Source organism: Rousettus aegyptiacus, unplaced genomic scaffold, assembly GCF_014176215.1.
Source record: "Rousettus aegyptiacus isolate mRouAeg1 unplaced genomic scaffold, mRouAeg1.p scaffold_m13_p_1, whole genome shotgun sequence".
Lineage (NCBI taxonomy): Eukaryota > Metazoa > Chordata > Mammalia > Chiroptera > Pteropodidae > Rousettus > Rousettus aegyptiacus.
The window spans coordinates 76,097,965-76,115,168 of record NW_023416284.1 but is presented as its reverse complement, the minus strand read 5'-3'; the positions used below and the strand labels follow the sequence as shown (position 1 = coordinate 76,115,168).

The following is a 17,204-nucleotide window of genomic DNA, read 5'->3' as shown; positions in this document are numbered from 1 at the left end:
GAAAAGATCATGTTCTTAATTGGTCTTTGTTTTAGTTATGATCAAATAGTATTGGTCTGTATGTAGTGCTAAACCAGGTTCTCTTAGAGTCTTAGATGGCTAGTAATAAAGTCATTTAGTCGTTATATGTACTATTGAATGATAAATGCAAAAGTAGGTAAAAGATACTAGATAAGAACAGAATTTCAAATGGTAAAAAATTTAAACATGTGTTAGGGTATATTTTGGAGAAATTTCCTGTGCTTTTAAAATTGACCAATGGAAGTGTTGGAACTGGTTTCAGGAATTAATAGTTTCCTCATAAACAGGAAAGAAAAATACTGCTTTTCAGAAAAAGAAGTGTTGATGAATATAAGAACAGGGATAGATATTGTCCAAACTTTCTGAATGAGATGGCATATTGGTGTCAGTAGAGTAAAATATAGACCCTGGAGCATCAGCAAATTTTTTTTTTTTTTTTTTTTTTTTTTTTTTAGTGCTGTTTTTAAAAGATTAGTCTTACGGAAAAGTTACAAAACTAGTATAGAGAATTCCTGTACACCCTTCAACCAGCTTCCCCTTCTGTAAGCATCTTACATAACTATAGAACATTTGTTAACACTAAGAAATTAACCTCAACTCAGTATTACTAACTAAAGTACAGAATTTACTTGGATTTCTCTCATTTTCCCGCTGATGTACTTTTTCCATCCCAGGATCTCATTTCAGGATCCTACATTGCATTTAGTTGTCATGGTTTCTTAGGCTCCTCCAGTGTGTTCCTCAGTCTTTGTGGTTTTTTGTGACCTTGACATTTTTAGAGAATGCTCATCAGTTATTTTGTAGAATACTTTTCAACTTGAGATTTTCTGATATAAACTCATGATTGAGTCGAGGTCGTGATCATTGAGAAAGTGTCATAGGGTGATGTGCTTTTCTTAGCACATCATAGAAGGAGGTGTATTATGTCAGTATTTACTATTGGTCATATGAACCTTCATTACATGCTAAGGTGATGTCTGTCAGGATGCTACTGTAAATTTAAAGTTGCCGCTTTTACGAATATTAAATATTCGTGAGAGATACTTTGAGACTATGCAAATATCCTATTTATACATTGATGGATCTTGCCTGTGGTATTACCGTGGTGTTCTAATTTATTAATTGGAATTTTTTAGTAAGGAAAAGTTATTTCTCTATTCATGCATTCTTCCATTTATTCATTTATACCAGTATGGACTTAAGGATGTATATTTTATCCTTTGCGTTATAATCCAGTACTGTTCAATATTTGTTAAGTAGCACAAATTCTCATTGGCATTGAGAGTTCTTTGAGGTCTGTTCCTGTGCCCTTTCAACATGGCCCCATCTTTTTTTAAGTTGCCATGTATGAATGAGAACATGAGTCCATAATGACAGTTTCAATTCCAGTTCAGCAACACAAGGTTTATTCTAGCCTTCTCCATTTTCTTCTTTTTCTTATGCCCACAATGAGAAACCTGATTCTCATCTACAAAGTGTGTACATACTTGTTCAACTCTAGTGTATCAATAAACTAGTTTTAGAAATCTTAACCCACTTGTGAAAAACAGATTTACAATTACAGTGCAGTGATTGCGTGTAGTTAACTTTGTCTTTAGCCTTCACAATATCTAGCCCAAACCCTCTTTTTTAAGGATATCTAGGTTGGGACCTTTCTTCCTGTCCCCTTTAGTATAAATATGTGGTTCATTTGTACTTCAGTTAGTCATCTTTCTCAGCTTGAATTTCATTCTTGATTTCCCCTGCATCCTCACCGATTATGTTTTATTAAATACAGTAGGATTTATGTCGCGGTCTATAGTTCTGTGGTTTTTGACAAATACATAGAATGGTATGTCCACCCCCACAGGTCCATCCAAAGCAGTTCCTTTCCCCCCAAAATTCCCCTGTGCCAATTCTTTATAGGAAATTGCTCCATCACCCCATAAACCCTAACAACCACTGATCTCTTTTTCGTCCCATCATTTTGCGTCTTCCAGAATGTCACGTGAAAGGAATCACGCAATAAGTAGCTTTTGGAAGTCTGGCTTCTTTCTCTTAGCAAAATGCATGTAAGGTTCATCCATGCTATTGTGTGAGTCAGTGGTTTATTTGCTTTCTGTTGCTGAGTAGCATTCTATTGTATTGATGTTCTGGAGTTTGTTATGCACTGAGCAGTTGAAAAACACCTGGGTTGCTTCTGATTTTCGGCAGTTATGAATAAAATTGCTATATACATTCATGTACAGGTTATGTGAATGTAAGTTTCTGTTTCTCCAGAGTTTGATACTAGGAATGGAATCTCTGGGTTATATGGTGGGTATACTTTAGTTTTATAAGAAACTTTCAAACTATTTTCCAAAGTGACTATACCATTTTACATTCCCATCAGTAATGTATGAGGGTCCAGTTGTTCTGCAACCTCACTAGCACATTAAAAAAACCACTCTAGTAGGTGTGTAGTGGTATTTCACTGTGGTTTTAATTTTCATTTCCTTCTTGATTAATGATGTTGAGCATCTTGTCATGTGCTGTTTGCCTTCCACATGGCTACTTCAGTGAAGTGTCAGAAATTTTGCCCATTTTTAAAAATAGGTTGTTTCTTATTGTCGAATTTTGATTTTTTTTTTTTAATACTGTGGGTAATCTCTTTGTGAGAATGTGATTTGCAGATGTTTGTTCCCAGTCTGTGACTTGTCTTATTGATCTCTTGCAGTGTCTTCCTCAGAGCAAAAAAATAAATCAATAATAATGTGAATAAATCCCAATTTATCAGTTTTTGTTGTATTGATTATGCTTTTGGTGTCATATGTAAGAAATCTTTGTCTAAGAGTTCTACAATTTTCTATTACAAATTATATAGTTTTATGCATTACATTTAGGTCTATAATCTATTTTGAGTTTTTGTATTAGGTATAAGTTTTGTATCGATGTTCATTTTTCGGTATGTGGATGTCCATTTGATTTATCACCATTTGCTAGAAAGATTATTCTTCATAGAATTGCCTTTGTCAATATTTAGCTTACTATATCTGTGTGTTTTTTAATGTCTGGACCATCTTCTGATCTATTGCTCCTCCTATGTGTCTATCCTTTTTCTAATACCATACTGTCTTTAGTGTGAGTCCTCCAACTTTTTTCCTTTTTCAAAATTGTGTTGGCTATTCTAGTTTCTTTTCTTTTCCATAGAAATTTTAGAATCAGATTGTCGATATCTGGAAAATGCTTTTGAGTTGCTTTTGTTTGTTTGTTTGTTTTTGCGGAATTGCATTGTGTTTATATTTCAAATTGGAAAGAAATCCTGTTGTAACAATATTGAGACTTCAGTCTGTGAATATGGTATGTCTATTTGATTTTTTAACCAGTGTTTTGTAATTTTCAACATACTGATCCTGCATATTTTTTAAATTTATACCTAAATATTTTACTCTTTTTGTTCTATTATAAATAGTATTGTAGTTCGATTTTTGAATTCCAGGTCATTGATAGACCATAGAATTTTTCATAGATTTTCTTCTTATCATATTATTGTGTGTAGATTCTGTAGTGATATATTCCCTTTCTTGCCTAATATTGGTAATTTTATCTTTTTTTTCCCTTGGCCAGTATTACTAGAGGTTTATCAATTTTACTGATTTTTTTTTCAAAGATCCAGTTTTCGATTTTATTGACTTTCTCTATTTTTCTTTTGTCAATTTTATTATTTCTGGTTTCATCTTTATTTTTCTTTCTCTCTTCTCATTTTGGGTTTAATTTTTTTTCTAATTTTTAAAAAAGGGGGCTTAGGTTATTTATTTGATACATTATTTTCTCATAAAAACATTTAATACAATAAAATTTCCACTAACCAATGCTTTAGCTGTATCCACCAGTTTTGAATATTTTAATTTTCATCTGGCTCAAAATATTTCTAGCTTTTTTTGAGATTTTTCTCTTTTACCCATGGATTATTTAGAACTATGTTATTTAATTCTGAAATTCTTGAGAATTTTTCAGATATCTTCCAATTATTGATTTCTAGCTTAATCCTGTTTTCATTCAAAAACATACTTAATTTTATTTCTGTTCATTTAAAAATAATTGAGGTTTGTTTAATGGCTCAGAATATGATAAGTATTGGTGAATGTTTCATGTGCACATATAAGGAAAGTATATTCTGATGGTGGGTGAAACTTTCTATGAATGTCAGTTAGGGCTAGTTCATTAATAGTGTTTTCCAGGTTTTTTATGTTCTTACTGATTTACTAAATTCTTATCAGTTACTGAGTGGAGTGTCGAAGTTTTCAAATATGATTTATTACTTTTTTTTCAGTTTTAGCCTCATTTATGATGAGCTCTGGTTGGTTGCTACATATTTAGGATTGCTATATGTTCACAGAGAATTAACCTCTTTATCATTTTGTAATGTTCCTGTTTATCTTTAATAATATTCCTGTTCTAAAGTCTAATATTAGTATAATATTTTTTCAGCTGTTAATGATTTAAGGTATATCTTTCTCCACATTTTACTTTCAATCTATTTATGTCTTTACATATAAAATGGATTTCTTGTACACAGTATATACCTGGAATTTCCTTTTTTGTCCAGTTTGACATCTCTCTCTTTTAATTCATGTGTTAGATTATTCCTTTTAATGTTCATGTAGTTGGATTAAAACCTACCATCTTGCCAGCTGTATTCTATTTGTTTCATTTTTTTTGTTTTCCTCTTTTTATGCCTTAATTCAGCATTTTTATGATTCTGTCTTCTCTATTGACTTGTTTCTACCTTTCAAAAACTTTAGTTGCCTACCTTCAAGTAATATACGTTGCTTTATGTGTAGTGTAAAGACTTCATAATTCCCTTCTTTCCATCCTTTGTGCTACTGTTGTCATATCTTCTATATTTACATTTATGCTATAAACACAGTACATTGCTACTATTTTACTGTAAACATTCAGTTACCTTTTAGAGCAAGCAATTTAAAATTAATTTTACCTTTATTTGTTCTGTTTCTGATTTTCTTCATTGTTTGTATAGATCCAAGTTCCCATCTGCTACCATATTCCCTCTACCTAAAGAGATTTTCTTAACATGTATTGTCAAGGAAGTCTGCTGGCAGTGAATCACCTGTTTTTTATTTTCTAAGGAAGCCTGTATTTCCCTTCATCTTTGAAAATTATCTTCAGTGGGGATAGAATTCTGGGTTTGACAGTTTTTTGTTGTTGTTGTCATTGTTACTGTTTTTCACTTGTAGCATTTCATTTTATTCTTTTTTGTAGTTTCCATATCTCAGCTGAAATTACCCTTTGATAGTGAATGTTATCTGCCTTTCCCATTAGAGCTTTTAACATTTAATCATAATTATTTTAAATTCTCTGACAGTTTTAACATTTGTGTCATATTCACTGGTTCTGACTAATTTTTCTCCTGAGTATATTTTTTTCTTGCCTTTTTGTGTGCCTTGTAATTTTTGTTGAAACGTGAGTATCTTGTACAAGACGGTACAGACTAATTAAATAGCTTTTATGCCTAGTAATGGGTGTGCCTCTCCTTCTACAAGGCCTTTAGAGTGCAGTTTTCTTCTAGTTATAGTTAGACTGGGTTTGAGAGATTTTTTTGTTACTGTGGCTACCCTTAGTGCACCAGGGGCTTTAAATTCCTATAGAGATGCTTTGTGTTTTAGTTGAGGATAGATTATGAGAGCAGTGCCTGTTCTAGTTTTAGGCCTTTCCTTTGCACAGTGCCACGCAGAGGATCCCTTTACACATTTTTGTTCTTCTCTCTCCCTCCCAGAAGTATTTTGCTGTTACCAGTAATTTAAAACTTTTTAGCTTAATATTAGTGGGTGAAGAGGAGATAGTGTGCTGTCACTGTTCTAATTCAGCCTCAGTCTTCTATGTGTAGCATGTTGTTACGTTTCTGGGCTATGGCCCTCTCATTCTCCTACCCCTCCTCCAGCTGTAGTGGTGGACTCAGCTGGTAATCTGCTCCTCCTCAAGGACTAGACTCGTGGTTTTTCTCCTACCCATTCCCTTTCCTCACTGCAGTGAGTTTTCAGGGTAAGGTTTTTCTTCCACAGTGGAGAGAGGGGAAGTAGATCTAGGTTAGAATTCCTTGCCCCTTCTATATGGCTACTGCTTCTCTTCCTCCAGATATGGACTGCAGTGGACACTTAGTGTGCTCTTTTGTGTGCGTTCTTGGGCAGGGTTCATGGCATAGAGCCTACAAGAGCGTGTAGCCTCGGAGGATGCACATAATCCTCCCACCGCATACTTGGCTCTAACCAGTCTATCAGCTATTTAGCTGGCCTCCATGGACCAGCATCCTGTCGCATCTACTCATAATGACATAGCTTGTTTCTTTTCTCTTTCTGTAGACATTGTCTCTGCTTAGAGTTTGGGCTATTTGTTTATCTGGGACTTCGGCTTTATCATGGATTTGGGAAAAGTCATAAATTTAAAGTTATGCCTCCTTTAAAAAAAAATAGTTTTTAAGGTAAAGCAAGTCCCATTGTAGTTAAGACTTTGCAGCAGATTTGGCCTTTAATGAAATCAGCCCCATTTCTATGACCTAGTCTCCCAGTCATATGATTTTCTTTTTTTCTTACTTTCCCCTTAAAAAAAAAAAAGTGTCTCAAAATATCTTCTTTGGCACTAGCACTACTATGGCAAACAGGTATAGGAGAGTTATCTTTGAGGTAGGAATCAGGACATTTACCCATAAATCACCCATTCCATTTCCTGCACAAGCACCTGGTAGGATCCAATAAATTGGTGTTATTTATTATTTTATAGCAAAATAGAACCCTTAAAACAAATAGTTTATGAAATCACATATTAAAGGAACCTAAATGCATATTTTTGTCCTTGAATATTTTAATTATAAAAGTAATACATGCTTGAGATAAACAACATAAAAGTTCTAGTCTCTTCCATCCTAGAAATAATCACACTGATCCTTTGAGACTTTTCCCTAAAAACTTACTTCATAATACAGAAAAACTAGTAAAATAAATTAATACACAGACTATTTGGAAAAGCCAGGAAATATACTGATTGCCTCTTTCTCTATTTAGATTTTTTCTCTTCAAAAATATATCTGTAAGTTCAGAGGGTATCACAGCTAAGCTGAATGTGGTCTGATATCTTTATTTTAGCTCACTGAAAAGGATTAGGGTAGATATTTTGCATTCTTTTTTTTAATGTTTTAAAGTTTATTAGTTTTCTAAGGGAAAGAGCCTCTAATTTTGCAAGAATTTGAAGAGATAAGTTTATGAGCTTATTAGAATTTTGAGACTATTCCCTGGACAATCTTGAATATTCCTCGTGAAAGAGTCTCACATGACATGAGGCTGATTTGAATGACTTTTAGTTAATGTTCCCCTTCCTGTGAGGCATTGGTGGAATTATAGAAAACAAATGATAAGAAAATTCAGCACCTCTCTGAGTAAAAAAAAGTAGAAGGAGATTTATATATTAGATAATAATATACTCAGAGGACAATGGAAACTTGTCTAAAGTAATTTTGCTTATAAATATCAAATGTCATCAGGGTTTTTTTGTTGTTGTTAAAATTTGTTCAATAGGAGGAAAATACAAAAATAGATATAGAAAAAGTATTCAGGAAAAGAATTGGCTTAGACTTTGTTAAATTTTTAAATATGGTTCAGTCGTCTTGGGGGATTTTACAAGTATATTTTTTGAGGTCTTTATTTCTGATTTTCTTTATATAAGACCCTTTGCCTGTCTACTCTCGAGGCTTATTTCATATTCTGCATCCTCAATAAAGCCTTTCCTGGCCATGCCACTCTGTTAGTGCCTCACGTCTTTGATTCCTACTGGACTGACCCATTCTTCCCCATGTCATTCTACTCAACTAAATGGTAGGCTTTTGTGCATAGAGTTCTAGTCTGTTATATTCCTCACAGTATTGCCAAGCTTATAAAAAAAATAAATAAACAATTGCATTTGCCCAGTTGCAAAACATTGTATAATATATACTCTCTTGGTTGTTTTTACTAGATGAAAAACAAAGATTCAGTTATGAGCGGTCTGGATATGATCTTGAAGAATCTGATGGCCCAGATGAGGACGATAATGAAAATGAAGATGATGACGAGGACAGCCAGGCTGAATCAGTCCTATCAGCAGCTCCCTCTGTGACGGCCAGCCCTCAGCATCTTCCATCAAGAAGTAGCCTTCAGGACTCTGTGAGTACTGACGAGGACATCAGGATTACCGATTGCTTTTCTGGAGTACACACGGACCCAATGGACGTTCTGCCTAGAGCATTGCCCACCAAGATGACTGTACTTAGCACAATGCAGTCAGACTATAGCAAGAAAACAGAGTTGCCACTGAGGACCAGGCAGCATGCTGTGAAAGACGAAGATGATACAGCTGCTCCTGTAGACTCTTCTAGGTCACCTGAAGTTGTACCCAGATCTCCATGTCATCAAATGTCTGTAGACTTCCCTGAATCAGAAGAAATTCTGAGACAGTCTGTGGCTGGAAAGGCTATTGCTTTAACACAGGTAAATGGTTGTTTTCCTTTTTTTCAAACCTATTAAATATGGGGCACCTAATGGTTTAAGAAAATAATATACTTAAATTATTCATTCATGCATGGCTAATTCAGTTTGTTTAAGCTTTTTGTTTTGTTTTAAAGGCAAAGGATATTTATTTCTCTCAAATTCTTGTTAGGTTTTTTAATCAGAGTTCACATATCGTATTATAAATCTGTGAAAGAACCAAACGAATCTTTTGAAATAAACTCATTTTTTATTTGCTATTTTTTTTAACATTTCGAAATAAAAAAAAAAACATGTATGTGCCTATTGAGAACATGACTCTTAGACATATTCATCCCGTGGCTAAGTTGTTTTTCCATTGGCATTGATATGATAGATTTACACTAAATGATCAAAAAATTTTGCACTTTGTCCCTGTTAGCAAAACAGCTACCAGTTTCTATGGCAAAGTAAATATGACAAAAAAATGTGTCAAGTAGTTCACTTTACTTGAATGATCAAATTGCTGTGGCAGCTTGGGAAAGCTTCCTACCCTAAGAAGTAGCTGAGGGCCAGACACACACCTCCAGAAAGTCACCTTGAGGGTGCTATGAATGATTCTCTGCTTTTACACTTGGCGGCTGGTGAGAAACATTTAAGTGTGTTAGGAATACATTCTTCTCTCATTGAAAATTCTAGGAGATATTAACAATTGCACTAGAATTTATTCCTAAATGTGGCAGATTTATTTTGGTTTATTAGGTAACACGAGAAAATTTAAAAGACTGAAAGCTTGCATTTTTATAGGCTACCCTAAATTAATATAATTTAATCAAATCACATTAATCTTTAAATTATTTTATTTTATTAGCATATAAGTTAGTGTAGCTCTATAATGCAGACATCAAGATAAAGCTAATATATAGATAATAATCTTAAAGCAGAAGAAAGGATAGGCAAGATTTATCCCTTCTAATGACATTTCTTTACTTTCATATTGGTCACTAGTACTTTAAGCTTCTCTATCCCCAAATTTCTTATATACCTGCCAGTACATGGAAATCTGGTTTTTAGTAGACCTTTCACAAACTTACGTATGAATGACCATACAAATGAACAACTATAGATCTTTTTATTAATAACAACTCTATTTCATAAATGAGTAGTTCTCCAGTTAATTTTTTTCTGAGTTGATAATCATAGCCAACTAATACCTCAATTTCTTAAAGACTTCTGATGTCTAAAGTAGGGTGGAACTAAGTAATGCCAGCAATAGTAATGAGAACAACAGCTGAATATAATTACAGCCACCTCTAAGGGTTAATTTTAGTATAAGTGAGATGATATCTAGGAAATTTGAAAAATGCAGAATACTATGGAAAATGTGTTTGCTGTTATTTGTACAAAAAAATAAGGAGAGTAAAAGTGTAATAGAGGTTTTTCCATTGGAAATTTATTTTTAAAATCAAGATAGAATTTTTAGCAAGCTTATAATTTTGTAAAATACAATTATGCATCTTTTCACCTCACTAGGAATAGATTTTATGCTAGCATTTTAGCTCAGTGACTAAGAAAGCTGTGCTCTGAAAAGATTCTTCTCTCCTGTCTTTTAGAACACATCTTCTGTACAACTCCCTCCTCCTGCAGCGGAGCGCAACCCTCAGATAGCAGCAGGAATTCCTTCAGGGGCCTCACCTCAGCCTGATACTCAAGGAGAGAAGCCGCAAATAACTCTCCCTCCAACTCCAGGCCTGCCTTCTCCCCAGACTCATTTGTTTAGCCACCTTCCTTTGCATTCCCAACAGCAATCAAGGACACCTTATAATATGGTTCCAGTTGGAGGAATCCACGTGGTACCTGCTGGCCTCACGTATTCTACATTTGTACCCATTCAAGCTGGGCCAATGCAACTTACGATTCCTGCTGTCAATGTAATTCACAGAACTGTGGGCACTCCTGGGGATACAATCACAGAAGTTTCTGGCACTACAAATCCTGCTGGAGTGGCTGAATTAAGCAGTGTCGTGCCATGTATTCCCATTGGCCAAATCCGTGTGCCAGGCCTTCAGAACCTCAGTACCCCGGGCTTGCAGTCACTTTCATCACTGAGCATGGAAACCATCAATATTTTAGGCCTCTCCAATACAAACATGGCCCCACAAGTACACCCGCCAGGGCTGGCTCTAAATGCTGTCGGACTGCAAGTTTTGACTGCAAACCCTTCATCACAGAGCAATCCCACTCCGCCGGCACACATTCCTGGCCTCCAGATCTTGAACATCGCATTGCCCACTTTAATTCCTTCAGTTAGTCAAGTGACCGTGGATGCACAGGGAGCTCCTGAAACACCGGCTTCCCAAAACAGAGCACGTGAGGCGCTCCCCAAGCCAACTTCTGTAGCCAGTGTGAGTCAGGGCAGCAGGACCGTGTCTCCTCAGGGGTCACCTCAAGTCCAGCGGGAAAATGCAAAAAAAGTGCTAGATCCACTTGCCCCTGCAAGAGACCATGCAAGGCTTGATGGCTCAAGTAAAATGGACACAGGGAAGGCTGCCTCAGTCAATCACGTGAAGCCCAAGCATGAACTCCCTTCCATTCAGGGCAAACCAGCGTCCACATCAGAGCCTTTGCTGAAGGTGCATCCTGATGCTTTCACAGAGCCCTCAGGCCAGCAGGCTCTCTGTCCAGACAGGCCAGTGCCTAGGCCCACGGCCCTGCCCCGCAGGCAGGCCACTGCGCAGTTCAGTGACGTGAGTAGTGACGATGACGAGGACAGGCTTGTGATAGCAACCTAGTGGCTTTTTATTTTGTTTTTTTTGTTTGTTTTGTTTTTTTGAGTTTTTTAATATAACACTTAAAGGTTTCTTTGTAAACCCCCCTTCCTTTAAAGCACATTTTTCTGACATAAACTCATGACTAATCTTTGTGCAATCATGAAATTTTGACCAATAATTGTTGTTTTGTGTCAGCTCCAGCCATTTTTGTACATGTTGTATAGACAATTGTGCCTTTTAGGAGTTTTATGTTTAGAAACTGTACAGATTGTTGAATATCTATACATATAAAATATATATTATATATATATATATATGAAAACCAGGTAGTTATTTGTGTTTAGTAACAAAAACCTGTCAAATAAATCAACTGATTAAATTATATGTTGCACTGTTAAGTATAAATTTCTATGGCTGTGGGGCAGAGTTCCTGTGTATAAATTAGTATGTAAACTCCATATTTATTGTATTCATATTAGTCTTTGAAAATGAGTCTGTCCTTCTTGTGTAAGATGGTAACTTTACACTTCAGACAGATTTTCTGTGTTATAAAATGTTTCAGTAAAATATTGTTTACTGACTTTATCATTGTTTTAGTTGTGCCTTCTTTATATCATGTAGTGATCAGTCATCTGCATTCAGAATATAGCCTTACATTCTTTGCACACTCACCCCACTGTTATTTTTAAGAAGCGGGCATAGTGATGTTACCACTGTGGAAAACTCACCAAAACTTATACAACTAACAGATCTGTTTTTCCTGTTTGTGATGAGTAATTCCGTAACTATTAAAAAGTCAGTATTTAAGAACACTGTAAGTATTTATAGTATACAGCCTGAAATGGGCAGAGTTCCTAAATGGGGGTATGATGATTTCTGGTAAATGTAAAATAAGTTAGAAAACTTCTAAATTACTTAAGTGGCTCTTTAGCAATAATTCCTTCCTGTCTTGGGAAGCTAAACAGCCCTTACTCATTCAGAAAAATGATGCGGAAACTCACAATTACCACTGCAGTGATTTGCATTATTACCTAAGCATTACAGATGCTAGATTTGTGAGAAAATGTTTTAATGTTGGAATCTGAACATTTAGCACATCATTAAGGCAATGTATTAACATTTTAAAAAGCCTGCTTCATGAAGATTTCAGATATATGAAGTTGATAAGACAATAGAGAATGGGGGAAGAATATTCTAAGGAGTTTGGAGACCTGCTACTAGCTGACCCCTCCTTCATGTCTGTGACTTTGGAAGAGACGCCATTTTGCTATCTTGGCCTGCATGTCTTAATCTAAATTATGCTCTCTAAGATGTGCCCCAGCACCAGCAGTCTCAGAGGATCTGTTATGCTTTCAAGGAATGCTTCAATTTACATTTATACTTTCCCACATATTAAGTAACAGAATTCTCAAAAACTAATTAAACTGCACTTTTATTCCAAGAGAGATTTGAAAAGAATTCTGGAAACTCCTATTATAGGAATTGTATTGCTCTATCAATACAGTAGTTGAAACCGAGGCCCATTATCTCAAATTTCTTGAAATTAATAAGTTTTAACTCTGTCATGCCTTTATATTATATGTTTATGGCCTAAAATTTGAAAGCAGTATAATAAGCATATCCTTAGTCCATAATCATGTTTAAGTGTACATTACTTTTAATTCAAAAATAATGCTCAGAATTTTAGCACTAAGGATTGTTTTAGTTTGCGTAGATAGATTTTCTTAATTCAAAGAATTCCTATATTTAACCGTATACTAAATGCTATGATAAGCTTGGACACTCCCTTGAACACTTCATAATTCTGCAATATACTTTAAGATTATCTTATACTGTTGACTTTTCAAGATTCAATACATTATACATATACCTTTAATACTGTTGACTTTAATGTTTTCATGTGGCTTTCAAATATTTTGCTAGCATTTGAAATATGCAGCCAAATAAGAAACATTACTAAAGTAATGTCACTATATTTTGAAATAGTCACGTGAACACATATAAGAGAATAATTGTGAATTGTTTTTCCAGAGCCTTTGCCCAAGGAGCACTGTTATTCTCAAATACAAATGATTTGCTAGGAGACTGCATTTGACTTTTATTCTGTAGTACTGTCATGAAAGACTCAAGTCGATAAAGAAGTAGAGTTCAATGACATGGCAAATCTCTTTGATAAGTTTTTGGCAAAGCAGTTGAAAAACAATGTCAGATAATTTCAGTATCTTGTATGAATTCAGTGCAATGTCACCATCAGAAGTGCTTGGAAATAGCCAAAGAACCAAAGGTCATTTTTCTAGTTTTCAAAGATTAATCTGTTTTATGAACATTTGTTATGAATTAACATAAATCAGTGGCACTCAATTTATTTTCATACCCCAAATTTTAGGCTACAATGGTAATTATTTCAGAATAACTGATAATATTAATGTAGAGATTTTTGTACCATTTTTTTCATAATAGAAATATGATTTTCCTTTCATAGAAATAGTATAACACTTATTAATCTCTAACCTGAATTTTAAATGATGGGGCTTAACAAGGATTATGGAGTATGATCATTTTTGTTGGAAGACTATCAAGATAGTTAATATTGTTCTTGGAAGACTATCAAGATAGTTAATATTGTTCTTGGAAGACTATCAAGATAGTTAATATTTTTTGATGCATGCTCAGGTCAATATAACATCAGTGCTCTTTTTGACTTTTCTCTCTGTAATGTTACATTTTGAGAGCAAGTTAAAGCAATTCCAAAAAGGTGGCTATTTTAGAGTAATTCTGTTTCAAAACCACCTATAAATTCTGAACACAACATATTAAATCTAAGGAATCTTCTCCCAGAGTGACTTACCATTGACTTTGGAGAATTATCTATTTAATATTCAATGAATATAATATTTTAATGACAGTAACTCCCCACTATCATTACCAAAAATAAATAAAAGGAGAGAACAGATTTAAAGCAAGAATAACAATATTTTTCTGTTCTAATTATGCAATCTGGAAATAATGAGACCCTTACATATAATAGATCATCTGGAATATTGCACATACAAGGTTTTGTGCAGGGATAGAGTTAAAGCAAAGACATAACCTGCCCTTATGTGTTATCTTTTCTCTGAATCGGGTGGACCTGAAGACTCAGCCATCCCAAATCAAGTAATGGTTTGAGTACCAATTAACTCCGATGCTATGCAAGATGCAAAAGAAATTAGAAGGCATGCTTTTTACACTGAAGGATCATGTCTGCTTAAGACAGCACCATATCACCTAAAGAATAATACTACACTACATACCAGACTATAAATGTTGCAAGAGTTAAGAAAATTATTATCTTAATTGAAAAATTTGTGTATTTGAGAATTGATGTATTTTGAAGATTTGGGATTTAGAATATAAATGTTGCTAAGCAATAGAACAAATAGAGTAATGAAAGCTGAGATGAAATTTAAAATTGTGTCAGGGAATTAGTCTAAATGGAAAAAAGGAATTCACTCAAACTTCCAACAAATATTTATTTAGCACTAACAATCTAGAAAGCACTTCGGAGATGAAGATTTAATGCACAGTAAATGGCATCTACCATCTAGGAGTTTGTGTTCTAGTAGAAGAGTAAGTACAAGAGGCAAAGTATCTTAAGAGGTGTAAAAGTAGTAGAGCCAAGAACAGTAATAGTGCAAATAAGTTGATTGGGTTGATCAGGGAACCCTATGGATTATGTGGCATTTAAGCTTGGTTTGAGGGGGACTTTGCTAAGGGGATGACACAGAGATGTGGAGGGGAACCAATATTTATTAGTAGTAAGTGTCATAATCTCATTTAATCCTCCTAGACAGGTATTCTCCCATTTTATATACAAGGGGGCTGCATCTCACAACATTTTGAATCCTGGTCATGCTGGTGCAGCAGCTGATCTAAGATTGTATGATGCAGCAGCATTACACATAAGGCGCAGGAAGCATGAAGAAATATTGAGATGAAGGGAATAAACAGCCTTTTGGGGATTTAGCAACCATCTGACAAAGCTATGATAATGTGGAGAACAAGGGATGGACTTAATTAGAACTGTGTAGCCTTATTTATCACATGAAAGGGGCACTCAGTGGGTCTGAGTCATGCTGGAAAAGGAGCATCATTTTTTTAATGTGCTAATTTGAGGGGAAGTGGGAGCAATAAGAGAACAGCAAAAGTGAGGAGGAAAGGGAAATAATGCATGGACCATGAAAAGCAAGCACAAATTATCCATTACCAAGCATTTTCTTTTTAATTGATGGACTCAATAAAATTATAGGAGACATTTGTTGATCCAAATACATGAGGATCCACATCCAAGATGATTCGATCAACTGGAGAGATGGGCTGAATATAAGAAAATTTAACAGGAAAACAAGACACTCTGACACCTGTGTTGAAAAATTAAACTATTAAAAATGTAACTTTTATTTACACAAAGTTCAGTATGTGCATCATTACCACCCCACCAAAAGTATCATATCATTTTGGGGATATTAGAAATATGTTATTTAGACCCAGGTAAAAGACAGCCATGCTTTATTTCCTCATGAACAGAGCATTATGGGAGTGTCCTTCAAAACTGGGATAAGTAAGTTGTCTTTCCAGGCGTGAGGGAGAAAGTTCAGAGATTATGAAAAGAGGCAACTATTGTGAGAGAAATTTTATGTCTCCATTAATTTTTGTGTAAAACCAGAATTAACCTCACGGCAAGCAGCTAGTAGAAATTCAAGGCTCACAAACTAATGCTCATATTTGTGTAATCAGACATAAATATGTAGAAACATTTATCTTCAGGGGAGACTGCAAGATTAAAAATTCTGTTATTATTCATACCAATTCTTTAAAATATATCTGGATCAGCCAGCAGGAAATGCTTAACACTCCTTCCCTCCACTTGATTCTAAAGCGAGTTCTGAAGAGTAGCATTTCCAACAGCTTTGGGTCCGGCTCTGAGAGAGCACAGAGTCAGCTTTGAAGAGCCTCAGTCTCCATCAGTGATCCACTCACATTCTAGAATCAGGGAGAAGGACCAAGCACATGTGTCTCTCGAAGTCAATAATCAAATTTTGCTTATTTTGTAGTTTGGGCCTTTCAAAATTAAAAGGTGCCTATCTATGACAAATAAAAGTTTTCTTATTGCTTTGCTTTTGTTCTCTGAGACATTAGAGCTACCTCATTTCATAGTGTCTGAGGGTTACATTAGAAATTAAGGGTTTATTTCAGCAAAATGAAGAATTGTTCTTCTGAGGCACTGGATACCAACAGAGGTGGAGACCGCATGTTGGGGTAATGATGAAAGAAAGAAAGTTAAGGATCTAGGTAAGATAAATTTTATTTCCCTACCACTCAGGCCATGTATCTGATTCTGAAAAGATGTAACTGATTTAGGTAATTAGAATGAGGTTTTAAATGTGAAAATTTTCTGGCTTAAAAGTTTATACTAATTTTTGAAATTAGGTAAGTTTTCTTGCTTAAACTAAGAAGGTATATAGATTTAGGTTTTGGGATTATAGGCAGGTCATGACCCATCGATACTATAATAGAATATTTTATGAACGAATTACATATATAATGTAGTATTTCTAATTTTAACAATTACAACAAATACTATATGATGTTATTCCCATTCTTTGGTTGAGAAACTGTCTCGGAGCTACAAAACTAGTTAAGTACTGAGGCTAAGATTTAAAACTAGGTCTATTTCTAATGTATCAAGCTGCTGTTTCAGTAATGATTTATGGTAATTGGATTGTGCTGTATTCATTCCAGGTGAAAGTCTACATAGTATTAATGAAACATTCCATTTAAATTTTCTACTGACTTGAGTATGTCCAGTGCCATGCATATTTGTATAGATAATAGATTTTATAACTTTTTTCCTATGTTCTTACTCATAATTGATATAATAGGAGCCATGAAAAGATTTAGG

The 17,204-nt window shown here is 34.7% G+C and overlaps 1 protein-coding gene across 6 annotated transcripts in view; it reads left to right on the top strand.

The window, feature by feature from the left end:
- HIVEP1 (HIVEP zinc finger 1) overlaps positions 1-11,848 on the top strand; it is a 132,112-nt gene extending 120,264 nt beyond the window's left edge. For all 6 annotated transcript variants that reach the window (XM_016154342.2, XM_016154337.2, XM_036237081.1 and 3 more), the window contains 2 exons: positions 8,005-8,516; positions 10,106-11,848. In XM_016154342.2, the coding sequence (XP_016009828.2) occupies positions 8,005-8,516; positions 10,106-11,284 (1,691 nt within the window). In that variant the 3' untranslated portion in view covers positions 11,285-11,848. The remainder of the gene's footprint in view (positions 1-8,004; positions 8,517-10,105) is intronic.
- Positions 11,849-17,204: the final 5,356 nt, after the last annotated feature.